The sequence below is a fragment of the Coptis chinensis genome, chromosome 1, assembly GCF_015680905.1.
Source record: "Coptis chinensis isolate HL-2020 chromosome 1, ASM1568090v1, whole genome shotgun sequence".
Lineage (NCBI taxonomy): Eukaryota > Viridiplantae > Streptophyta > Magnoliopsida > Ranunculales > Ranunculaceae > Coptis > Coptis chinensis.
The window spans coordinates 15,822,738-15,850,516 of record NC_141456.1 but is presented as its reverse complement, the minus strand read 5'-3'; the positions used below and the strand labels follow the sequence as shown (position 1 = coordinate 15,850,516).

General features: G+C 36.0%; 2 protein-coding genes across 2 annotated transcripts; both read right to left on the bottom strand.

Moving 5' to 3' along the window:
• Positions 1–12,433: 12,433 nt before the first annotated feature.
• Positions 12,434–20,221, bottom strand: LOC147522465 (uncharacterized). Its single transcript, XM_086567827.1, has 7 exons — positions 20,189–20,221; positions 19,848–20,106; positions 19,632–19,735; positions 19,461–19,535; positions 19,095–19,334; positions 13,005–13,082; positions 12,434–12,872 (listed from the first exon to the last, which is right to left on the bottom strand). Exons 1-7 carry the CDS (start codon positions 20,219–20,221, stop codon positions 12,615–12,617), a joined length of 1,047 nt encoding a protein of 348 aa, XP_086423953.1. The 3' UTR covers positions 12,434–12,614.
• Positions 20,222–22,056: 1,835 nt separating this feature from the next.
• LOC147522464 (uncharacterized) lies at positions 22,057–25,591 on the bottom strand. The gene is made up of 5 exons (XM_086567822.1): positions 24,832–25,591; positions 24,213–24,712; positions 23,116–23,747; positions 22,819–23,036; positions 22,057–22,664 (listed from the first exon to the last, which is right to left on the bottom strand). The coding sequence occupies exons 1-5, from the start codon at positions 25,589–25,591 to the stop codon at positions 22,057–22,059; spliced, it is 2,718 nt and encodes a 905-aa protein (XP_086423948.1).
• Positions 25,592–27,779: the final 2,188 nt, after the last annotated feature.

Sequence of the window (27,779 nt, the reverse complement as noted above, 5' to 3'; positions counted from 1 at the left end):
CTTGTGCATATCATAAGCCTCGTGACTTGCCAAAACCGCGGAATACTTTTTGTGTTCCCGGAGATAAGATGTGGATTTAATATGGACAATGGCTACCATGTTGATTGATGTATTAGAATCAAAGCGATGAGAATCCATAATACAAACAAATAACAGAACATGAAGGAGTTGACATCATGAGGTTTACCCTGGGTATGTTTCTCCTTGCAAAATCGGCGGATCTTTGAGGTCCGGTGTTCCTACGACGCTATTTAAGACAGTACGCTTTACATTTTTATCATCCTTGACCTGAAATGAAGAAAGTGTATCGTACCACACCTAAAATTGTACATCATTACAAAGTAACTAAAGAAACTTCTAATGTGGATCAAAGCTTTACGGGGACTTTCTTAGTTAAGGATACTCCGTGCTATTGATTTAGACTCTTCTCAGTAACTACTAATGACTCAATTCTTCAAAGAGTTGCGAGATAGTGTAACTTACTTCAAAAGTTCTTTAACAAAACAATATCCGTGTGGATATCGAACACACTTTAATTATTTTTATTTGAAAAATTGATAATATTTCTTCCCCTTTCAACTTGACCCATAAAGTGGCAAGCCAAGTAACCTTCCACTTGTCTTATCTTCCTTATTAGATATATTCCAATAAAACGCCACCTTTTTAAATAAAAAGCTTTGACATTAGCATGTGACCGATCATTCAGATATATAGCTGGGGACGAGGATAGCTTCCCATTTAGAAAGTAATTAGTTGTGGGGTTGCAAAGATAGGCTTTAATCGCATGTTGTAATTTCACCCCAAACAATTTCAACCGACGGCACCATTCTTCTTATAAATGATTTATATTTTCACATTACTATTCACACAAAAACTACAACCAAGAAATCAAATGCATAAATAAGTGTAGTCGTCGGATGAAACATACTATAACCATGCAAAACAGCTCAACTAATTTCCATCCCCTCCCACCACACCGGGCGTTTCAAGGCATAGAACTCCTGCAACCCAACAACAAACAAAAGGTAATTTCCCATACGGACCAGGTAAAAACAGAAAAATTCTCTTGGGAAAAGAATGTGTTGAGGTAGAAATTGAGTCAAATCTAAAATGAAAAGGGCTGAGACCACCACGTTTTTGAATGACCTCCTAAGGGGAGAGGGTTTACTGTCAAAGACACTTCCTTCGTAACTATCGACATGCCCGGGGAACATATAAGTTTCTTTTTAGAATTCATATTAAATCACTTGAAGTCAGAAAAAATAATGATGTTCTTGGGTGCCAAAAATATTGTAAGGAAGGTCAAGTTTATAACAGAAAACGAACCTCATGTAAGATCTGAGGACTCGATATTTACGCCCGCAGCCATGATCTTTGTCGCAAAGCAAAACGAGATAAAATAACAGCTCAAAGTAGCGACCAAAGTTTAAAACAACTCAATGATGAGGCAGCCACCTCGACACAGATGGGAGTATGGGGCATAACCCAAAAGGATGGAGCACAAGCCCTCAAGCTCCATCTTTGTGGCAATAAGTTCCGTAATTAAAGATTTAAGTTGGAGGCAAAACGGGATAACTTTGAATAAATAAATATCTACATTGCATATAATCCTCTAGAAAATCACCCTTGCACTTCACGGTGCCATTCCATTGAAGAATGTGACCTCTTGAACCTACACCTTCTGAGGATATGTCACAAATGTAGGAACACACCATAGGAATGCAATCTAAACACCAATCACATCGAAGTCAAAAAAACGTACTCACCCAGTACTCCTCATCCAAAACAGCTCCACGAGCAACAAATCGACCAAATCTTCGTTTTTGAATACCACAAGTTTCAGTCGTGATCGTAAAGCGACCAAAAGCAAGCTCAGGCAGTGTTGTGCTGTCACTTGTACATACAGATGGTTGTAGGATACTGTGTGCACTATCATTACAATGGACTTCAATAGGTTTCCATCTATGGTATGACATTGGAAATGTCTCCCTGTACGTAATCACACAAACTAAATCACAACCACAAAGAAAATAAACTACCCATTCTCAATTGATGTATAATATACCTGAATTGGTGTGAAGATGAATTCCTAACAACACAAAGAAAAGTGTTAAGCTTCCGCTTTTTAGCAAACACTAATGGAAGTCGTAGAAATTCTGGTGAAACTATCCCTTTCAGCTCCATTTATTACAAATTCTTCAACGATCGACCCATGAAGCTCAGATCGTTGAAGAATTATTACTGGATTCGATTGATTGGAAACTCAAACTTTCAGACCTGATAATAATACAAGCTAAAAAAGGGGATTATTTATAGGTACTGCTCTATATATTAGTGGATAAAAATCGGTTCTTTTTGCAATTATGCGACTTTTTAGAGATGATTTTTTTGTCTTTTTGTCCACGCGAGCTGTTGCAGAGTTGCAGCCGGTCGATTTGATTAGTGGCTTTTTGAATTTCTCCATCATCTATCCGGTTTACATAAACAATTCGCCGGCCATATCAAACTTGGATAATTGAATACTCTATAAGAAAAAATCCAGTCTACCTACGATTTCCACTTTCGTTTTCTTTTTGTTATGTTCTCTATTCACATAACTACCTATCACTTTTCACAAATCCTAAATCTTGATTTCAACAAACCAAACATACTGTAGAGGTGATCGTCTACCAAAGGAAGCCAAGGCAGAGATTGAAGCTTCTGTAAGGATTGATCTATCTCCGGTCAACTGCTTTCGAGACTTCGGAAGGACGACTAATCCCGAATCCGGTAGATATAGTTTACTCGCTACAATTCGGACACACTTCGCGGTCCACTAGAAAGTGATGAGAAGAAGCATCGTGCAGATACGATGAGCCTAAGGATCAAAAGCCTTGATGAGTATAAGTGGTACAAAGGCGTTTTTCCTAGAACGCGTCTTTACATGCCCCTACGCAATCGAAAGCGATCACGGAAGGAGAAGTTTATCGCAGGATTGCCGAATGGCCTAGGAGATTTGGAAGCGGGCTAAAAAGAAGATGATGTAGACCTAATGACATTTGGTGAGCTCTTTGCGGCAGTAGATCAACTCATCGATAGAGCGTTGCCGACGAAGAAGAAGGTAGAGAATGCCGAAGAAAGCTCTTTCTTTCGGAAAGAACATCGTTGGCGGTTCGGTGAGAGCAAAAAGGAATGGAAGCCTCGAAGAGCTATCGACGTTCAAAGTATCGTCGGGCGGTATAAAGAGCAACACGAGAAGTGGTCTAGTGAGAAGAAAAAGTTCAGCGAGAAGCATAGCAGCCGTCGCCCAAGCAAGGGTGGCAAGGAAAGGCGTTGTTACAAGTGCAACAAGATTGGTCACTACGCCAAGGATTGCAAAGCAAAGCGTGTACACTACACCAAAAAAGGCGTTTACCAACAGCTATATCCGTTACTTATATTTTTACTAACGGGTTATATCCGTTAGCTTCGGGGGCCATCATTTACTTAGGCCAAATTTAGTAACGGATACAACCGTTACCAAAATTAGTTTTAGTAACAGTTATATCCGTTACTAAAATTCTCTATAACGGATAGCCAACTGTTGATAGCCGTTTAAATTTGTAACTTCTAACGGATGTAAGTGTTAGTAATATTTGGCGTGCTTCAATTACTTGCTCTGTCACATATATATCCGTTAGTAATATGTGTCAGTTTATTAGTAATTGTTTTTGTAATGGAAATATCCATTAGTAAAGGTATTACCAACTAAAAAAAAAAAAAAAAAAATCCTGGGTCAAATTGTTTCCTAGGAGTAACTTCAGAAAAATTGAAACAAGTAATAAATGTATAAAACCTCTAAAGCCATTCATCCACAAACTACACCAACTCTACCATTCAAATAACTTGACAAATATACCACAACACTGAACTTCAAACAATACTTCAATTGTATTTTATTCATTCATCCACAATTCATGTGTTTAACCAAAACATTCTGTACATCCACAGGCTATACCAAATTGTACCAATAGCAACTACCAAATAGTTAAGTAATACAATGCTTTAATAAAACACAAAGATTCCCCAAACCAGAATTATATTTCATCCCGTTTTCTTGCACATAATTCCACTAGAAGCCGATTTTTCTCAAGACCTGCATTCAAAAGCACAATAGGATATAACACTTAACAAGCAAGTCTAGCTCAACATCATTTAATAGTAAGTGAGTTCAATCTCAAGTAAAACATCAAAGTATCAAGCCACGAAGATTTCCTATCAATATAATTATCTACCCTCTCCATTTCTTATTTATTTCTCTTAAGAATGAATTTGGCATTTTCTCTTCTGAGAATGCCAAGAACTAAATAGAAAAAAAAAGAAGTAAGAAAGAGTGTAAGAACTTGATCAATAGCTCCACATGAAAAATACACTAAATCATATTCTATTTCAAGGTATATAATGTGGCCGACACATTGGATAATATGTACAACAAGTACCATCAGTCCAAATAATTATGGGAGGGATTCTAAAAGCTAACTAAGTATATGTATGTACATGTCTCGGCACAAAACGAACCAAACAATCAAATTTCTTGGTCATACCAGATATACAAAGCACATACATTCTATAGATCATAGGAGGTTCTATCTATCTCAACCATCAATGTATAGGGGTAGTGTAGATTCTATTCTTGATGAGCCACTGGATAGTGGAAACTTAGATATGGCATATATAATATGCTTGGGCCAAGTCAATTCCAGTCCATCATATTCCCACAACTCCATTTCAGCAATAATTGGAAAGCACTTAAACAAAATACGTTTTATCTACTCTACTAGTGTGAGAAAAAAAAATTACCAATTGTAAGGCTGGTTCTCTTCAATCCTTGTGGCTAGTGCTAGACAAGCTATCCAAAAGACTCACTCTTTGCGTTTGATTCCTGCTTGCAATCAAACACCAAATCATCAATAAGTATTTTGATCACAAAAGAAACCTCAAGTAACAAGCCCATTAATGACTACTCATTGATAAAAAAAACTAAATGTGAACAACTAAGTGAATAAATTTGAAGTGTATTTTCAGTAGGGAATCTAGTTTCGTTGGACCCAATATAAAATATTAAGACCGACAGTCAGTTTGGATTATATTATGCAGTGGGTCACATCAATGAAAGAGACCCCTTGAGTTCCTTAAAGTCAATCAATAACTTTTCTTCTAAAACAAATAGTCAAACTATCAAATGGCGGAAAATCAAATCAGAATTATGTGTTCCTTATTTGTTGAAAACAAAGACATTTTTCTAATGTTCATCACCAACCATGAAAGATTAAGAAGTGCTAGTGTAGAACTTGCAGCGTAAAAATTGTGAAGTTGTTTTTCTAATGTTCATCTCAGGGAAATTAGGATAAAACTAACTTGTGACAAGGTCCTCTTGAAAAAAATACCAAGCCATCATGATGAAGAAACATAACACCAAGACCGTAGTAACAGTAAAAGCTCTTTAATTATATAGGAGAAAGGAATACAATAGTATCATAGTCATACCTAAACAAAACGAGTGAAAATTGCGGCCATGATGTCCTAAAGGGTTGAGCTTTCCAAACATCCATTAAAACAATTCCTCACCAAGATACGACAAGCAAAACTATTACCTCACAAATGCAATAAGAAAGAACTAATTAAACCACTAGGCAGAAATTTCCCACAAACACATGCCAATGCAAGTTAATCATTATATGAAGAAAATACAAGATGTAAGGAGGAAAAGAGAAGCACTACAATTTGGCATTGCTACAAGTAAATTCAGGACAAAAAAAAAAATCAAACTGAGACAAACTCAACCATGAAGATTGTGTTATAGAAAGGATTGAGTTCTAATAACTTAACAGGAAAAAGGAGCACAACAATACCAAGTGTAACAACAAAGTGACAAACTCACAATACAACACCACAGGGGGCAAACACATACACCACAACATGTATATATAGCAATAGTACTACGTCATTGTAAGACTGCAACCAATTTAAAAGACTATTCAGTAGTGAGTAGCCAACAAGAAAATTTTGATAGAAGGTAATCGAAAAGAGGTTCAAGTTATCACCTGTGGCTGGCTGGCTGCTAAAGCAAGTTCCACGCAGCTAAAACACTCAAGAAGTGAGTGCTAAGCATTATTAGCTGAAATACAAAAAAGGGCCCTCAAAAATAAAAAGGAAAGCACAAATGAAGAAGTAAATAATGTCGTCTAGACTTTTACAAGCAATATTTAAATATTAAAAGAGAAATGGTGTCTACATGTAATATTAATAGGATGACTACATGTATACATGTTTCTAGGTTTTTCATTTCTTAATTGAACAACACCAACGACACTTTTTTTAAATAAAATTAACGCATCTAAAAATTAAAATGAAAAAGAACTCAATCTACAGATAGTAGGTGTACACAGAAGATATCAAGGTAAGGGAAGGGAATGTCACATTTGGACAATTAATAAATAGTATGGCCCCTCCATTCTAGTTCGCCGCCTTCACTTTATAAAGCTGCAAACTGTTTTTTGATGGATTAACGACCGCATTTGAGGAATAAAGACACACATCTGTTCGTTGTTAGAAAAAGACACGACTAGCATTGTTAATCATGACTTTAAATTCCTAATCGGCATAGTGTACTATCAAGAAAAATAAAAAGATAAACTAACGGTTGACTTAAACAAAAGCGGAAGATAGTGATGCCTTGAGAAGCATCTTGTAGTCAAATGATCCTCATAGCTTCCTTGAATCATGAAGCATACGGTAGCAGTTGAGGATATTCTCGTAGTCCCCAACCAACATCATCAGATTGGATGGTACAACTTGCCCCAAACACTCAACTTCTCCTGCATACCAAAATTCAAAGCACTAAAAACCGATCAACCATCCAATGTGAGTATGAGAAGAAATTGAATAAGGCTACAATAGTCGGTATAAAATCACATTATTCCAAGAAAAAACTTATCATAGCAAGTTTTAAGATATGATGACAATTAGAACAAGATACAAGACTATGATAAAGAAATTGTGTAACACGAAACATATGAATGACAAGGCAAGATATACATGGTGATATTAAATCTCTTAAACATATTCTATATAGTCATATATGCAAAATTATTAATGAGTGACAAATCTGAAATGCTCAAATTTTCTAACTAGCACTTCTGAAATATACATAAGTAACTATGACCAAAGAATCCCAACGAGCCATGAAGCACAAATCAACCGATTTCTGAATTAAGAAAGAACTACTGAACTACTTTCTTTTGCTCATGTATGTATAAGCTAAACCTAGGAGCTAATTATTTAGTAACTAGATAGACTTCACTTAGAACTGAAAACCCCAAAGCAACTATTTTTCTTAACATTTATATTTCAAATCCAACAATAACTATTGAAAACAGGATAAAAAAAAGTAGCTAATTGATACCGGTGTCTTGTGAAGAGATTATCGAGCCAACTTAATGGAGTTCTCTTGTATGGCAAAGAAGAAAAACCAACCTGTAAAACACAAAAGCAAACAAATGAGATATGATGAATCAATAAAAAGTGAAAAAAACGGGGAGATAATAAAGTTACCATTGAGAGTGCATTCACGAAGTCACGACAACATGTCTTCTTCTACCTCGAATCGCCACCACAACAAAATAAAAATTGATGGGGACGAGTGTTTGAGGATTGAGAAAACATAGGGGGTCTTGAAATGGTTCTTCTTCCGTTCATAATTTATCCCCATTAGCGAAGGATAGTTATTCACCCAAATCTAGGGTTAATTGGTAGGCTTCAATAGAAGGGAAGTTGAGTTTTTAGGTTGCTTTGTTGAAGTGAATCACTGCGATTTTGGATGGTGACGAAAAAATTGGTAAAGATTATAAAGGTTTTGATTGGATGAGAAACGCAGGTTTGAAAGAGGAGTGAAGACTGAAGAGAGGACATACGAGAATGTCGAGTTAAGATTATAAATTTATCTTACGTTTTTCATTTTTTATTGATAAAAAAAACAAAAACCGGTGTTGCTGCCTACTAGTATCGAACTGGGGACATTCAGCTAGCAAACCAGCTGTGCGACCATTGCACTACAGAATTCGTTGTATTTTAAATGCTTTCTAACGGATATTAACGTTAGATAATATTAGAAAATGTTTATAAAATAATTTAAAGAATAAAATGAAATAAAGTAACGGATAACTTGATCACTAACGCTTATATCCGTCACAACATTGGTAACGAGTATATCCGTTAGAAATGAAAGTTTTGGTCTGTTACAAATTGACCATTCTGGTGTAGTGGTAGGTGCTGCTGTACAAGACCAGGAAGATACTAGTCAGACAAGTGATGACGGGCAAGTGCAGAGGGAGGCAACTATCTCGCCAGATTCGATTCCTCATCATCCGAATCATCCAAGGTCGAGAGAAGGAGAGGTAGGTTTGTCGGTTTAGCCCCGTTTTTAAAGTAATGAGCCTCCCATTTTCGGAAAAGATGAAAGGAATCTTCCCGTAATGGGCGGAGGGAACCACCATGATGAAACCTCTGTTCACTACTGAATAAAAGGTTAGGTTATCATATATGAGAAATCAAAACTCAAATTAAGATCGGGGAAAAAAACCTTATTATTCGGGTGTGAGCCATAGCACGGGTGGACTCGGGAGGGGGATTGCTACCATACTTAGTAGGGCGTGAGGCTTCAACAAAGCGGCAAGTGGTCATGGTTAATGAGCCATAAGCCAAGGTGATGATAAAGCGGTAGTTGCAGGGCGGTGACTGGAAGTCGCGAGATGCAACACCCCATGTGCACACCCATAGACACCATGTATGCAACACCCACAAAAGAGAGAGAGAGTTAGGAAGAGGAGGGGGAGGGGATTAATTGGAAGACTCTAATCAAACATTGCATGTCATAATGTAGTGTTAGGTTATCTCTCTTTTAAAACTAACATGCTAAATGTTGACCCTCAACAAGTAAAGGTTAATAATCTGAGACAAGTGTTAATAAGTGGACATATTGAACAAGTATCATGACCACAATTGTTTGGAGTGAAAAGATGAGATCGGTGTTAATAATGACTAACCTTCTCTATCCGATCCCCGAGATCATTTTGGGTTCCACATTTTACGACTTCTTTATCTTCTTTCTCAACACGAGGTTCTCTAACAAGTAATGCGGTTGAGCTTTAGAAGCAAATGCAACAAATAAATAAGTAAAAAAAAAAAAAACATTTCAAATTAACCTTGAGAAAGAAAAACATACCTCAAATTTTAAAACACTCTTACACATAAGGTGTGCCTCGTGATATCCGAGATGTATGCAAAGTAATAAGGTCCGGACATTAGAGAATGCTTGAAGCCAAATTACAGTAAGTAACAAGACCTCGAAATGGCCGATGGAGTTTTGGGTAGCAGACTCAAGTTTCTGAGCTGATGGAGTTTCAGCTTGACATAATGTTTGGCCTCCAACATGCAAAGAATGCTACATTACGAAATCAATGAAAAAAATAAAAATAAGAGAATCAATACACTCAAAGCAGGAAAAAGGCTGACTGATGCCAAACCGTGGTGACAAATATTGAAGTGAATAATATTTTGGAAGAGTGAAGACTTGAAGGATGACAAATTTGGATTGGGGGTTTCACAGTTCACACTAACAGATTAATGGATATTAATTAAGTGAAGACTTGTGTAAATCTGACTTAATTTTGATTCCTTATAGGGTACACACTATAGCCATTACATCTATTGACAATAGTGATCATTAAATCTGAATAGCAACATATATAGAATGGTGGGTCTACTTGAACTGAAAAACGAATACCAAAACCACATGTGAGCATTTGATCAAATATTTAATACACATAAACCCATTAGCTACAAAGGAGTATAGATAAAAATCGAGAACAATGTATCAAAATACCCCTTCCACTTAAAACACATACACACCCAATTATAATTGTATATTACATTTGATTATACTCAACTCGGGAACTATTGTTTGAATGGCCCAAATAGTATAACAATTTGTAATCGTGCTGTTGCTAAAAGGAGTAAACTTTGTGCAAACAAATCAACAAGAAATAGGAAATTACCTTCCGAATATGTTTTCCTCGCAGTATTTTTCGTGTCTTTCTTCCGGAATAGTCGTCTTCAATTCGAGTTTGAGTGTTTTGAAAGAAGAAGTTACAAAAATGAGAAAGCAAAGAGGAGAGGATCGATAAGAAGATATGTGAAGATGGATGGGAGATCCAGAACGAACAAATGAAGGAGATGAAATTAAACCAGAAGGCGTATCGGGACATCGGGTTGATAATTCTTCAACATCTAGCCCTCGATGAAGAGCATGAGTTCAATTACCACACGAAATTTGAAGCCCCACCCGATATTCAAAGCTCAAATCACAATCGACTTTGATAGAATCGATAATTCAAACCCGTAATAGCGGGGAAAGAGGGAGAGCTTTTTTAACGAAGTGGAAGTGAAGATAGAGAAGAGAAAGCTTTGTCTTTTGAGTTTTGAATGAAGAAGATGAGAAGCTGTGGAGAGAGTGGTCCGTTTAGACTTTAGATAAAGAAACTGATTTTCACGGCCTACTTTCTATTTTTTTTTTGGCAAAATAACTTCACTACCCTTGTAACAATGATGAGAAAATGAGAAATACCACCACTAGTAATTTCTGGTCTATACAAACAGTGACAAATTGTGGCCTGGGTCACTATGCACGTTCTTTAGAAAAATAACATTTGTGACTATTTCGAAAACGCACGTCATCAAAAACATTTTAAAACAGTCATAAAAACCCTTTTCTGCTATTTGTGACCGTTTCAAACATAATGATCACAAATAACATTTAAAAAACAATCACAAAAGTCCTTTTTGTACTAGTGAACGGTTGCAAAATGATCCGAACGCGTGGTTTCGTTTGTGCGGCTTCCACACTCCCAATCCTTCTCTCTCTCTCTCTCTCTCTCTCTCCTTTGCAATTTTAGGTAACACAATTTGAGCGAGAGAGAGGAAGACCACGGACGTCAGAGTGGCGGTGGGTTTTTCAACCGCTTCGGGAATCCTAAGAGTCGTAGAAGCTGTAGAAGTTGTGGGAGAGACCGAGAGAATAGCGAGAATCAATTTGAATGAGTTTAAGATCTTGTGTTTTTTTTTTTTCGTGTATTTGACTATTTGACATAAAGTCATAAACCACGGTAGAAAGTGAAAAATTTATATACCAATTGTTTATGTTTAAGGTAGTGGGGATGTGGAGTACTCTCATCTTTGAAAAAAAAAGTAACCATGGTATATGGCCCAACGTATCCCACGGTTTTCATATAGCGTGGCATATACTAGTAAACCAATGACCAAAGAAATTTCGCCGTGGTATATAAGTATTTCCCACGGTTTTTGGAAGAACCGTGGTATAAACGTTCTTATTGACCATGGTATATGTGTCATTCTGTAGTAGTGTATGCAATAACTTCGGTCACACGTAAAATCAATATTTTATTTTGCTTATTAATTATCTCGTTAACTCATTTCTTAAAAGACACGCATTCAACCTTTAGTTCCTACTCCACGATTTTTGCACTTCACACATTTGCCAAATCACGCATATCCGTGTACCTCACTCATCATCCCGGAAACCACTTACAAGATATATGTCCCAAGCGGGGATATCACCTCTAGAAAACATATTTTCATCTTGTAAACTTCAGAACTTGTGAGTCAGCGACCATCTCTACGGGCTTTCCATACACGGACACAAAGCCTCTTTTGGGCATAACAAATATCGAGGTCATTTATGCACATTCAATGAATATCTTGGGTTATTTGGCTTTTACATTCGAGGAATACCCATCATAACACTAACAGTCATTTATTTATGGCATTCGGTGAATACCTTAGGTCATTCCCACCACATTCAAGGAATTCGGACCCTACCGGTCCGTCGCTCAAAGAATCAACCCACCCAAGAAGGTGAATACCTTAGTTCCTCTCTAAGGTGGCTTTTCACATGACATCAATACACTAGGTGAAAATAAGACTTTTTTGACGGGTAGACCCTGTAAAAAAACACTGCTTTTGACTGACATCGCCCGTCTCAAGGCCCGTCAAAAAATTCATAGTCGTTTTTTTTTCTTGATGGTTAGTTACCGTCAATAATTTTAAATTTATTTGACGGGTGGTCAACGTCAATAATAAATAGAATTGTTGAATGTCCATAACCATCAAAGTTTGCTATTTCACTAGTCAAATTTGTCTGATTTTAATAGAATTTGGGATGCAAATTTGAAAATTATTGACAGTTTGCTACGTCAATTTTCTATATACATAAATTTTCTTGACGGTCTATATCCGTCGTTTTTCTGACCATTAATGTTTTTTTTTAAAGAAATTCTTATAATCTAAATTTCATATCTATTTTTCCTGCAAAAATTAAACTATCTAACTTAAATCAACATTCTACCAAAATACAATAGATTCTTTCATCAAAACACCAAAATATTGTAGCAAAGTACATTACATGAGTTTTAATATACTCTATATACAACCATACATCTTCATATGTATGCAAAACCAACTAGGTTGCACAAAAAAGGCGAAACTACTAAAATGCACAAAAAAAAGTTCACCAACTCACATCAAATTGGCTCCACAAAAGGCATGGGCCATGTGATTGTATCTCCAATTGAAATGTCGCCAAATGTTCCTTCCCCAACATATAACTTAGTTGTGTAATCAAAGATATCGTCAATTGTTATGTTATATGAGTCCGCAAATGGTACGTCATTAGACACGGTTCCAAGTGCAATGGTTCTTTTCCTGAAGTTCTTTAAAAGGCATCGTGTGGATTGTTGAACATGTGACACTTCATAAAAAACATGTGATTGTCTTTTTACCTATAGTACAACATCACAATTATAAATGAATACAAGATATACAGGTTCAACTCTCAATGAAAACACAACAATATTTAAATTTAAATAATCAATTTAAATTGGCCTATTAGCTCAGTTAGTTAGAGCAACAACCATTCTCTCTCTACTGAACGGATGCTCTGACCGGTCTTTGTTTATCGAGTACTGTTTCCCGGCAAACTGCCTCATAACCTATTATAGAAGTACAAACCCATCTGACAAATATTAATTATTATAATTATTGAAAACAAGTATTAAGAAGATATTATCTGCCGTTTCATGCAACATGTTAAATTGTCATCTCCTGTACATTGCTCAGGTAGACTTGGTGGATAAATTGTGTTTTGAGATATCAAACAGTCTTGCACAAGAACTTCTGGTTTTAACACTTGGCACAGGTATCTAATTTATTTTATTTTAAATAATTTTTTTAGGTAGCAATCTAATAGAAAGAAAGCATGGTCTTTAGGTGTTTGGCATATTTTTGAGTAATGAAATTTTTACAGGTAAATACACATGTGATATTACTGCTGGTGGCCCCAAACTACTTCAGAAGTTGCAGCAGTGCTATTCCAACCATAGTACAAAATATCAGGATATGGCTATATATCGACTTCTAAATTATAGATATGTATCGTGGATATATCCTCTTATGTGGGGATATTTTACATTGGGCCATCTGCAGATATCGTGAATATATTGCCAAATATTGCTAAATATCCATAAATATCCCACTTTTCTTTCGTCTTGATTCTTAAAACCCCAAATACAAACAACCCAAGTCATGTCCCAAAGATTTATAACGTATACGTTTAGAACTTATGATTTTATAAGTTATTTAATCAAGAAATTGGGCTAGAGAGTCTCATTTAAAAAAAAAAACAACTCAAAAGCCCTATCCATAAATTTTTTGGGTTTTAATACCCCAACATTGTTTTTATCCGCCATAAGTGTTTTTTTATAGAAAATCTTTAGAATCTAATTTTTTGACTCGAGACCAGGTGCCACCTATTATTTTTTAATATAAATTATTCTCTTTTTCACCCTTCTAAGATAACTACTTGTAGATAAGATAACTACCAGAATAAGATTGAATAAGATAACTACTGTTAGATAAGATAACTACTAGAACAAAAAGAGTAGATTTTGGGTTTGAATAGAATTTAGTAAAAAGTACCGTGTATTGCTCCAAAAGTTAAATTTGACACTACGTGTTTTCATCCGAATGTGGACGTTATAAACTTATATATTTTAAAATGCAGATGCATCATGTTATAAACTTATATATTTTAAAATACAGATGCACCACGTTATAAACTTATATATTTTAAAATGCAGATGCACCACGTTATAAACTTATACATTTTAAAATGCATACACACCACGCATTTTAAAATGCAGATACAAAATGCATTTGATTATTTATTTTGTTGGTTTGATTAACTACTATTAAATGAGACGGGTTGGTTTAGGGTTTAATGTTTATAAATTTAAGATATAGGGATTAGGGTTTAGTGTCTTAAGGTTTAGGCTTTAGGCTTTAGGCTTAGGGTCTAGTTTATATGGGTTAGGGTTTAGTGTCTTAAGATTTAGGGTTTAGACTTAGGGTCTAGTTTATAGGGGTTAGGGTTTAGTGTCTTAAGATTTAGGGTTTAGGCTTAAGGTCTAGTTTATAAAGATTTTGGGTTTAGTGTCTAGTGGTTTGGAGTTTAGACTTAACGACTAGTGTCAAATGCATCCACAAAATATTGGAGGCGTAATATTTTTAGTTTTTTCATTTGAAAAGCTAGTGTCTTGTGAGGGTGTACTTTCGGTAACAGATATAGCATCTGGGCAACTCATATAGGCACAAATCTTTGGGTGTATTGCAAAACAAAGAAATCTTGTCAAGGCTCTCATTCTCAATCATTTGATGCACCCAAAAATCATATGCATTTACGATGCACCCTAAATGCCCTATTTTCATTATATGCATTTTTAAATGTGAAGGCAGGTAGTTATAAGTGAAATTTTTGTGTGAAATTCAATTTTTTGTTTTGTATCCCACTATGGTACTGGGTAGATAGTCGGTTATGTTTGTTTCCAGGTGAAGATATTTTCGTCTATTCCTGGTGAAGTTGGATAACAGGTGGTTAGTTCTATATTCTGGTCAAATTGAGGTATTAAATTCTAAACAAATTTAAGAGGAGTCTTGAGACTATTAAATATTTATAACTAACTCTTCTAGACTAATTTTCTGGTTATTTAATAATCTGATTCAAACATTCAGTTCTAATTAAAACATAGGGCAAACGAACCTTAAGCAAAGCCGGCTCAAGGTTTCGTAGTCCTTGTAAATGACATTTGATTCCACTTCGTCGTATGAAAACAATCCTTGATAAAAAAAAAATGTAAAAAAAAACTTACATTCCAATGATTCCATCACCAAGCTGCTCATTGATGATATCCTTGGTGCCTCCCCAAAATGCATAATTGCTTCATTCAATCTATTAACAATATATCAAGAAAAAAAACACCCCCCTCCCCTGTTGTTTCTAAACCTATTCCAAAATTAAGCAACCCCCAAACTTTGATTATCTGTAAATAGCAGGTTCTTGAATGAGAAGGTCATAAGATCTCAAAGGAGCCTTCATCATTTCATCAACAAGTTCATCAGACAATGAATCTAAACTTAACCGAATAACCATTAATTTTAATTTCACTGCGGATCAAACCAAGAGAGAATTATTTGAAGAAACAATCGAGTGTGGGTTCGATGATCTTGAGAGAAGCGGTATCAATCAATTGCGAGAATTAAAGGTTGGAGAACGAATTCGGTATCAGGAACGAGAGAAGCCGAGAAGGGAAGAAGGGTCAGAGGAATCAATTAAGGTTTCTAGCTTGTCTAGAGCGGATTTAAGGAACCCATCATCGTCAGTTATATTTAGAAATTGTTTTTGCTGATAAAAGATGATAAGATATCACGATATTTAGAAAATGTCGACTGATCCCTATAATATTGTGATATATCGCGATATATTGAGGATATTTACAATTTTACACTTAGAAAATATCTATTACATATCGTAGATATTATTGTATCAATGGCTGAAATCTCGATAAATATCGCGATATTTTGTACTATGATTCCAACTAACATTGCAATGGTTAAATATAGGATGGAAGTTTAGCTAACTAATACTTAAACTATTATTAGAAAGTAGAAACATTAGCAATTTTTAGCAGTTTACATGCCTATTGTCGTCAGCATAGTAAATATCTTTCTAGCATTAGGAACAATGAAAACAGAGTTGGTTGAACTTCATAAATAATATCAGGAACTCACTTGGTATCAACTCTCTGTTTGAAACCAACTTCCAAGACTTGACCTTTCACGGAGTTTCCATGTATTTTAAGTGGTGTTTACGCATGCTAACTTAATTTCATCAGGATAGGGGGCTCAATCACGCTCACCATTACTCGTGAAGCGATTCAGCCACGGAGTATTTCAGATCTGCCACATGAATAATTTCAACCATTTTACTCTAGAAAGAGGCAACTCTCAGATGGTGCACATTTATGATGGCCTTTTTTAGCCTACTTTTCTTCTCTTAATGGTGCCTCAATTTCTTCCGTGAACTTAAGAAAGCCTCTTGCTCATATTTTTTATACCTTTCACAACTACCTAGATACTTCTTTAAAAAAGTCTCTTGCTCAAGTCAACGTCAGAGTGTAATCTTAAACTTTATTTAAAAAAAAAAAAAATCGTAACCGAAAAAAGAATTTCTCCTGTGTATTGGGCTACTGTGTTCTGTCGTTCTATTGAAACCTAACAGTTACACAGGTAAGACGCAGGTGCTGGATACGCACAAAGGGTTAGCCTATGTGCACAAGTGGAGGAGCAGTATCTATGCAAATATCTATAGAATAAGGCAACATCGAAAAAAATGGATAGATCTCAAATTCAATGCTGTCCAACTCCATTTTCAAAAAACGAGTATATTACTACTGAATCCACTACCATGAGAATCTAAAGAAGATCTCTCTAAGTGCTATTTCAAGGGACATGTGAACTGAAAGAAATAGTAGGATTTTCAGAAAATTGTTTGACTACTTTAATGAAGTGGGCTTCAATATCATAGCTTCTACGATATATTGATCTCGAGTCAATCTAGAACGAATTGCACTAAGGTAATATAATTGAGCAGTAATGAGAGCTCCCGCTAAGTTTCGGTTGATAATCAGAAATTTATAGTTTGCTTGAGCCTTTAAGCTCTCTTATAGTCACTTTTGGTACATTTTAATCTCTTTTCACTAGTCTTTGCGTGTTAGATCATTTTCCACAAACACCACCTATAATTAGAAACATATTAAACTAGCCTTAAAGCCTACTGTGATAGGAAACATTTAAACTACAAAATGCTACAGAACAGACAATGGGAGAAGTAGGCTTTGCAGCCTCTGCTCATCGTAACTAAAATAGTTGAGATAAAAAAAAATCCCATAGTAAAGGTTATGAATATACAGAGAGGTTGCACTGGTTTAGGTAGCTAAGTATCCAACAAAGTGAGCCTGTAAGCAAGTACAATTGTTCATGCATGATGCATCACAGTAAGAAAGTAGTACTCTAGTAGTTTACCAAAAAAAATTTAAAGAAACTAGTAATGCAAAATTAGTTTAAAGTAGTACTCCTAGTTGGAAAACAAGCAAAAATTAAAGAGACTAGTAAAGTCTGAGAGGGAAATTCTCTGTCACTGTGTTGTTTTGTTATTTTTTCAATACTTGATTCAACAATGCAACTTGATTGAGTACTTGATCAAGGAGGAGGCCTTGGATCTTGTCTTAAATTATGAAGAGGGGGGAGCAGAAGGTAGTAGATTCTTCAGAATTGGAAGAAGCTCTGAAGGCAGTAGATTCAAAAGTGGAAGAAGTTTTAACTGTTCAACAAGGTTGTTCTACTGCTGCAAAAGAAATGACTCAGACGATCGTAATCGGGGACGAGCAGAACCTGAAACTAGCAACATCAGGTTCATTGGGTGAGAAGAAATCATCAGGTTCATCAGAAGTCGAGGAAGTTATAACGGTCAAGCAAGGTTGCGCTGCTGCCACCAAGGGAATGATTCTGATAACTATCGGGAATGAAGTAAACCTTCCAGGAGTAACGCAAGAACTCAATAAGGTTTCGAACCTGACTAACTAGGGAGTGCAAACTCAAGTGGCCACACCACAGGTACTCAAGGAAGATAAAGGCAGTGCTGAAGTAGAAGCTGCTGGACACACAGAGCACGAGAACTTCGGACCATTCCTATATGGGTGGTCGTGAAAGGGTTGCCAATGGAGATGTGGAGTAAAGAGGGTTTTAGCCAAGTTGGCAATGCAGTAGGAGTGCCTATTTTTACTGATAGACTAACTGAGAACATGTCTAGAATAGCCTACGCACGAGTGTGTGTAGAAATTGATGCCAAGTGCACATACCCTGAAGCTATACCAGTTATACTAGATCAAAGAAGGACTTATAAAGTAGCTTTTGAATATAACTAACTGGAAACCACCGCGCTGCTTAGAATGTGAAGTATTTGGTCATATTGACCAAAGTTGTCATAAGAAAAAGCAATTCGGTCGAGTTGAGTCAAACAAAGTGTGGTTACAAAAGACACAAGTTGAGAAGGAAGAAGAAGGCAAGGCAAAATCACAGGAGAGGATGAAACTTAAAGAAGTAATGGTAGACACTCAAGAACTGGTGGAAGTTAACAATATTAAGGAGAGTGATGGATGGGAAACACCAAACAAGAAACACAGCTGCAAGGCTCTAGTTATTCAAGCGGAAGGGTGCTCTCGTTCCAATGAGCAAAAGAAGGATGGAAGTAACACATGCCCAATTATAGAAGAAAATGACAGAACGTCAGAGAGAGAGATGGGCAAGAATTTACCCACCCGCACACCAGCATAGAACTTCTGGAGCTGGGAAATGCGGAATAAAAGAATATTTCAGAATAAGATAACTTATATTCTGAAATTGGTGAAAACAGTGTAGAGAATACGAGGATTAAGCTGATGGAAATGGAGTGAGGACCAGAAACGCAACAGTCCATGGATACTTGTCAAGAGGTAGCAGCAAAATTCAAGGTATGTTGGGTGGATGGGTAGCAACCATTCGCAATAAACTAGCACGATATATATTACTACATGTATAAAGAAATGTTGCACTAAGTCAGCTTTCATTACCTGTGGAGAAGTATTTTCGAACTCGGGTGCATAATCCTGTAACTTTTCAGCAAGAATTTTACGTTCCCTCGTCTCTTCATCAAGACGTTGCATCACTAGTTTGACATTTTCATCTGTACTTTCACGTTTTCTCTTTTCTTCTTCAACAATTTTGATGTAAGGAGCGGAGGCATGTACAACAGTCTTTGTAACACCAGTTCTTAGTCCTCGAACGCGACCCTTGCCATCACGACCAATGACCTAACCATAAGACAAAATGATTACATTCAACAAAAGACGACATTTAACACATACATCAACTGAAAAGTTTCAGAGTATACTAGATAGATGCTTGCTCTAACATGACCATTATCTAAATATATATACCCTTGCCACAGGATCATTATCCAAATCTTTCTCTCCCAAGTAGGGTTCAAGGCTCACAAGCCGTTTGATTTCATCCTAGAAACAAAATTTATAGTCATATACACAAATTTTTCCACCATGAAATTAAGAGCTAAAGTTAAAGAACAATAAAAGAATAAGAATTCCAATTACCAGACTTGGTCTCAATTCAAGAAAAGGACATGATCCGTCCTTACTTGTATGTGTGGCCACAAACACATGCGTTCTTGTGACCGTACCATCTGGGTTTTCCCAATCTAAAAAGAAAAAAAACTCTTAAGCATATAACAATATTCTGGTAAATCCAGAAGTTGTTAGTAACAATAGAAAATACCAGTTCTTCTTCGATTCTAGCACATCCAAGTCTACCAGATGTGTGTGACAACTTCATGTGCTCCCTAGATAATTTGCCCTTTTCTCGCTTAATTTTCTCTTCATCAGTCGAGCAAATTTCTATAAAGCTTTCCCAATCTTCTTTTTTTGTACGCTTTGGTATGTTTTCCATACGCTCAGAATTGGTTGAATATCGATCATAAACCTTGCGAAGTCTGTGTTTCCAATTTTTCCAAGATATGTTGGCTTTTAGCAAAACACCAACTCGGCAAGTAGGTGAAAGATCATAAACATCCTTCAATATAAAACAAAAAAAAGATAAAAATAGCTTAAAACTTGTTAACAAAAGAGAGGACTAAAATAGCTTACAATAGCACCAAGTGCAGAGGCAACTCTTGAGAGTCTACCATTTTAGTCAAGGAAGTAAACCTTAACATGCTTAGGAGACCTGAGTCGTCCCAAGAAAGTGAAGGGCCCCTAGACAAGTTAAGTACTCGCTCTATTAGGGAAATGAAGTTCAAAAACAGAGGACAAAAATTTATTACTCTCCCTCAGATGGAAACAATGGAGAATATAGTAAGCAGTAGCTGCTCATTCATTGAATGGAGATACAATTAAATTGGCTAATGTAAGAAGACAAGGTTAGAAGAAACAGTGCAATCTTAACTTTTTCCGCTCTTTATCAACTCATTTCGTTCTATATATAATGGGGTACTTGCTTTCTAAGTGAAGAAACAAATCATTTGTGCTGGCCAAATAGCTTTTTTCTTCTTTGTCTGAAAATTAGATATTCTTTAAAGTTAGACTTAGAACTCAAAAAAAAATACTTGCCAACAATCTGATTGCACTTCACAAAATGCGATCTTGTAATTTTGTTTTCAAACTTCTCTTCATTTTTTCATTTTGTAGTCTCTGAAAAAATACCTTAGCTCAAACCAAAACTTGCTTTCGAAGTGGACGAACTGCTCTTCTCGACTTCAAAGCCAAAATCCTAAAAGACTTGGTGTTCTCTCGTGCGGGTTGGCGTTGATTGTTATGTAGGAGATTGGGAGGGCATTCAATGTAATCCCAAGGCAGGGGAGAATAGTAACGCGATTCTGGTACCCTCGAGATAGGAGCGGTGCCCTTTACATGAAGGGCACATTGTCACCTTTATTGGGTGAACTTCAGTTCCTGGAGGCATTAGTCATAAGTGGAATGAAACAAATTGGAGGAAGCATTCCTGAGACTTTGTCAAAGCTAGTCCACCTCACTTAACTTGTCCTTGAGGACAACATTCTTGAAGGATCCATACCTTTAAGTCTAGGTTAGTTGGCTTCACTTATGGGACGTTACAAGGATCAGTGGGGGGGATGGGCTGCAGCACTACGCAACGACACAGGTGAGGTTATAGCAGCCAACAATGGCTTGTCAGTTGAACTGCGAGTAGTGGCACATGGTATGGGCATGGCATTGAGACATGGTAGCAAGGAAATTATAGTATAAACTGATTCCTTGGCAGTAGATGCATTCAACACAAAGAAGAATGTGTTTAGAAATGTACTTAGAGGGGAAAAAAATAAAAAATAAAATAAAGAGTATAATGTACTTTCTTGTTACTCTCTTAAAAGCGTGTTTCTTGATATCATCCGCACGATGGGCGGTCAGTAAGTAGGTGCAGAATACATTCTAGCCATTTTGCCTATAAAGGTGACAAATTGAGTAGAACCAGGACCAACTGGTAGCCCATTATAATTAATTGAACCGAACTTGCTTCTTTGGACCTAAAGATTTCGATATATTAGATTACACAACAAAGCAAAAGCAATAACAACTAGACATTTATGAAAAAAATCAATATCATAAAGTCACCTATATGTTGTTCCTCTCTTTCATGTTGTTCCTCGATTTCTTTAGAGTCACTAGGTTCAGAGTCAAGTTGATAGTCACTAGGTTGATCAGATCCAGTTTGCGACATAACTGATTCAAATCTAAATAATGAGTTCACTAAATTCTAGACATAATGTAAGTAATGAATTCACCAAACGCAAACTGATTTCAAACAAGAACATCATACCATTCAAGATTAGATATATTAAAAAAGCTCAACTTACGCAAAATAGAAATAAAATGCAATATATAAGTGTCACACCAAATCAGCAGACACAAAATAATAAAAAAAAAAAATGCAATATCCAAATCAGCAGACACACGCCAAAAAAAAGTTACAATTGTGTGCACTAATCTGATTCCACTTTACTATCCACTAAACTTCAACACCATCAATATCACCCATTAAATCAGATGCTAAACCATCTGAGTTTGCCATTGCTTCAAAAATTAAGGGATCTTCATAAACATCCACATCATGGTTCAATCTCTTAGGAGCATGCAAGACGACATGCCAATTATCTCTGCTAAGATCCTTGCAATAGAAAACTTGAGCGGCTTCAGAAGCAAGAATGAATGGTTCATCATCCTCATTCGTATTTCTTTGGCACCTTCTCAAATTAACATATACCAGATTTGTATCTAGATCAACAACGCATCCATTTCTTTTATCTTCAATACGCACCCAATCACAAAAGAACACTACTTGTTTAAACTTATGGTAATCTAGCTCAAGTATCTGCCTAATGATTCCATAATAAGTGGCTTCATCTTCCACTAAATTTTTGTCTTTGGCACTTGCTCTGAAATCAGTAAAAGCCTTCATTGAGACACCACTATTTTGAGTTGTTGAGTTTGCTTCTGAATCATATGTATAAAAAACATATCCATTTATTGCGTAGGAATTATATGACTTTGCAATAAAGGATGGCCCATCAACAAGCATTTTGAATTTAGACTCTTTGGAGGTATGTCTCGTACTTCCTGTAATTGTAAACAATGTACATTTATTATTAAAAATGTAGAGAGACATAATAAATGAAACTGAATGCAGGTGGTATCTAATTTTACCTTTCCCACTCAACATTTTTGCTTGACTTTCTCAAAACCCATTTGCGTGCTTGTTGGTATTGCAAACTTGGAAGCAAGTAGTCCTTCCCTTTTTTATCAATAGGGTAGCCACACTCAATTTTATCATCCAAGGCAACCTTTTCTTCTTGCTTATGTATTTCTCTTTTGCTTGATGGGATATATTCCATGCAGTATTTCATTGCTTCATCCATAAGGTATTGTTCAGCAATACACCCTTCTGGAAATTTTGGGTTCCCTACGTACGATTTGTATATTTTCATCATCCTGTGGTGTGTAATTAATCAATGTAAATATACACAAAAAACTAATGAATAACATAATTATTTTCAGAAGTAACACTAACCTCTCAAATGGATACATCCAACGATATCTAACTGGTCCATCAATTTGAGCCTCTTCCGCCAAATGCAAAACAAGGTGTGTCATGGACACAAAAAAAGATGGCGGGAAATACTTTTCAAACACACATAGTGACTCCACAACACGATGTCCCATTTTTTCAAGTTCAGCACGACAAATAAACTTCGAACACAAGACATTAAAGAACAAAGAAAATTGTCGAATAGCTGCATGCAATGGCTTATGTTTCTTGAACGCATGCATCAACAACACCGACAATAGGTGCTGTAACAGGATGTGATAATCATGTGACTTTAGACTCTTCAATTGAAAATCATCCAAGTTCACATTATGTTTCCAATTTGCACTATATCCGATTGGAACCTTCAATTGGTGCAAAGTTCTACAAATCAAGGACCTCTCAGAACGGGAAAAACAATAAGGAACCTTAGCATACGATAACCTCCCATTAATTTTCACAGGCCACAACTTCTTTTTGATCTTCATAGCCTTCAGATCTTTACGTGCTGCCATACCATCCTTCGACTTACTAGTGTTCATGATTAAAGAGAAGAGATTATTTGCAACATTTTTTACAACGTGCATCACGTCTACATTATGTGGAATAGGAAGATGCTGTAGTAAATGTGAGAAGAGTATTAGTATATGCAAAATATAATTACAATACTAGTAACTAGTAGTAGGACATGCTTGAGATAAAAGACTGGTCAACTAGTCTTGCTGCAACCATTTACTTTAATATCAAAAGAGCATAATACATAAACAAGAAGGGTGATGCCTAAAGACAAAGACTTGGCATTGCTACCCTAAAGACCTACAAGTCTGATCAACTGCCAATGGGTGAGGCCAACAATAAGGAAATGGATATGGAGGTACTACCAGAAAATTCAAAGGGAAGGTGATATTTTCTTTTTTTAGTGGCAGCAAGAAGTCTAAGGATGGTACCGGCAACAAGAAAAAGCCTAAAAACAGGAAGAAGTTCAAAGGATATGGTGGCAGCAAGAAGAAGTTTATGAATATGGTCAACAATAAATTACAGTGCTATTACATAGAATATTGAAAAGAAAGGGTAATAAAGACCTCCCAGTAATCCAGTTTAAAGAAGATGGAATCCTTCAACCAACCAGTCAACTTAACCTCGTTTGAACCCCTCTTCCTCTTTTTACCATTCACCTTACCGTATACATAAGGACTTTCACTCATTTTATGCTTCACTACTGAACCAACCAAACGGCGAGGATGCTCTCCATGTTCTTCCTTCCTATTAAATTGGGATTTTTGTGTTCTGAATGGATGGTTTTTGTTTTTCAGAAATTTCCTACACCCCATGTAAGAAAATTTCTTCCTATTTGTTAACCATTTCAACTCTATCCCTTCATTACAAACTGGGCAAGCGTACCTTCCTGCTGTTCTACGTCCTGAAACATGACCATATGCTGGAAGATTGTGAATAGTCCACAATAAAATTGCTCTCATGTTGAAAGTCTTCTTACTGCAAGAATCATAAGTTTCAGCCCCCTTGGACCACAAGTTTCTGAGTTCTTCAATAAGCGGCTGCAAATAAACATCAATTTCATCTCCTGGATTTCTTGGAATAAATAGTGTTAACATTACAAACTCTTTGTAAACATCAAAGATGGAGGAAGATTGTACGTGACGATCATTACATGCCAACAACTATGAATGCTATTGTTGTTACCAAATGGATTAAATCCATCTGTTGCAAGTCCTAATCGAACATTACGTGGCTCAGCAGCGAAATCGCTCCACCGATAATTAACAGACTTCCAACAAGAAGAATCTACTAGGTGGCGCATATGACTTTGGTTTGGAACTGATTTTGCATGCCATGTCATATTCTTAGCAAGCCATGACACACTATACATCTTCTGCAACCTTTTTGTTAAAGGAAAATATCTTAGCTTCTTCATTGGCAAAGGTTTAGCCCTTGGCTTGGATTCATCAGCTGGCTTCCATCTGCTCACACCACATGTGGGACAACTAACTCTATTTTCATTATCCTTCCCCCAGTATAAAATATAATAATTTGGACATGCATGGATAACCTCACACTTCATACGCAATGCCTTTATCATACTTTTAGCACTATCCGTTTTAACAGCCAATGTACTATTATCCGGCAGAATCCTCTTTAAGAATCCCAGTAACTGTGTGAAACTATTATTGGACCACCGATGTCTAGACTTCATCCCCAATAGCTCAATTGTCGCTGAAAACTTTGAATGTTCACTTTCACACGAAGGATACAAGGGTTGTAATGCATCTTCCATCAATTTCTTGTACCGAACATCCTCATGTATATTGATTTGAATATCATCTAGCGAAATATCACCATCAGGAGCATCATCTTCATCTTGATTCTCATCCACCTCATCTAGACATGCGTCCAAGTCATTAGGTTGACTATGCCCAAATGTATCGTTCACCATCTCCACCATTCTTGGAAGCATCTCTTCATTACCGACACAAGTTGAGGCACTAGCAACACTAGCATTGAAATTTTTTCTGGAAGAACGCTCTCCATGTTGAACCCATGATGTGTAAGAGCTTGTTATACCCTTACGAATCAAATGGTAAAAATATCTTGGTTGTTGATCTCTTCTCTTGGTTACGTAGTCAACACAAGGACAACGCGATTACCGATAGAATTTTTTTTCCCCAAACTATTTTGGGTAAATTTAATGAATAAACGAGCACCTTCAATGTATTCTGTAGATAACGTCGGTGCCTTCATCCATGCGCCTTGCTTGGCACTTTCGTAGACATCTTTTACAACACAATGTTGTGTTTTGAATGCATTTAGAAAAAATCAGTACAAATGCCACTTGCATATCAAATAAAGTGTCATACTAACTAACTAATACGACTTGCAGCACACGCAGAAACGTGTAATATTACATCACCAAGAACATACTAATTAAATTAAACTTGTGGTAGTGGTAGTGAAAGCAATATAATAAAAAATTTCATGAGTTGATATGCAACTAATTTTTTTTTTTTTATTATGTTTATGTCCCCTACTCTAAATTCGTAGTTCAGCCCCTACATTAGACAACCACCACACGAATAACATTTTCGACAAACCAACACCCTCACCATGTTGAACAAAACATAGTTTATAAAAAAAAAATCGTTAGAATTGATGGACAACACTCTCAACACGACAAACCAACATCTTCACCAAGAAATGCATCCAATTAAAGGATGAAAACTTCCATTACTCAGTAAAACGAATGGTGAAAACTCACAATTTTAACAACAATAATTTACTCAAAATTTTTGATAAAGCAATAAAAAGTCACAACGTTATACAATATTAATTCGCAGTAACAATAGCATATCAATATCAATAACAACGATAATGATATGTGTTTCATTTCTTAAAACAAAGAAGTCTTTTTAAACAAAGAAAAAAAAACACAAACCTTTAGGAGATGCAAACTAACTAAAATTTGATCAAAACTAGCTGTAATAGTGTATATGCAAAACGACCAATTTAAAAAGTTAGAGTTTTGACGCAACCCATTACAAGAATGGGAAAAAAAAACAAGGGTTATAATACCAATTTATACCTCTACAACATACATGTACAATCTTCTACAAAAATAAACAACTACATACTAACTACTACAAGATACAACAAGTAATGATTGCAATACTACAAAAATGATATTTCATTTTAGGCTCAAAGCTAGTAACATATATACCCAACATATGTAACAGATGAATTAGCTCATAGAGTTATAGGTGCCATAAATAATTGAAATAACTACAAAGAAATTGTACCTAAGTTCAGACTTATTCAAAAGAAGAGTAGGCGAAACTCCAGTCAAATTGTTTATCAACGGAATGATAGTTCTTTGAAATTGTTTTTTTTTAATCATTCATTTCTTACAAATTCAATAAATTGAACTGACTAAAACTCCTTAATCACTTAATAATTCACCCCACAACAACAATGAAATATTCACAAAGCAATTTTTTAATACACCCCCATATCATAAACAAACCCTCAGCAACTCCAATAAATTTCATGAGAAAGATGCATCATCCTAATATACTAATTAAAGAAAAAGTAACATCTTTTCTGAATAAAAGAAACAAACCGGTGAAATTGAAGCTTGCTAAATTTGTTAGCTTTGGCGGAAGTTGTTTGAAGTTGCTGTAGAGACGAAATTGTTTTTTTTTTTTTTTTTTTTGAAATAACTAGGGGTCAGCCCCCAAACTTTATTAACTTCATTTTCTCAAGTACATAGTGCCTTCCTTATCCCTCGTGATCAGTACATTCATTTTTTGATCCATCGGGGGAATAAAGAGCACCAATCCATTACACTCGTCTCTATTTAATTTCGATAAGTAGTAGTCACTACTTGGTTACCTTCCACGAAGACATGGACAAAGGAAACTATGTCGAACTTTGAGCTCCATTTGTTTGAATCTGTGCTACAGTGTTCCTACTGATCACCCGCGGTGGCTTACCTTGCTTTGTTAAAATCTGTACCCCTGCATAGAGTCCGATTCCACTTTAATTCGTGTTATCCTCGGTTTGCCCAAGACATTCCGACCCCTTTAGAACAGCTAGCGGTTCCTCGATAGATCACCAATTTCTTCTTAGAGCTGCCGCTA

Coding starts and splice junctions, on each gene's coding strand:
- LOC147522464 (XM_086567822.1), bottom strand. CDS start 25,591: ATGGTGGAGATGGTGAACGATACATTTGGGCATAGTCAACCTAATGAC. Junction 24,713..24,831: donor AGATGGATTTAATCCATTTG/GTAACAACAATA, acceptor CAAGAAATCCAG/GAGATGAAATTGATGTTTAT. Junction 22,665..22,818: donor GAAGGACTACTTGCTTCCAA/GTTTGCAATACC, acceptor TTACAATTACAG/GAAGTACGAGACATACCTCC.
- LOC147522465 (XM_086567827.1), bottom strand. CDS start 20,221: ATGGTAGACTCTCAAGAGTTGCCTCTGCACTTG. Junction 20,107..20,188: donor AAGAGTTGCCTCTGCACTTG/GTGCTATTGTAA, acceptor TTTATATTGAAG/GATGTTTATGATCTTTCACC. Junction 19,736..19,847: donor GAAGTTGTCACACACATCTG/GTAGACTTGGAT, acceptor TTTTCTTTTTAG/ATTGGGAAAACCCAGATGGT.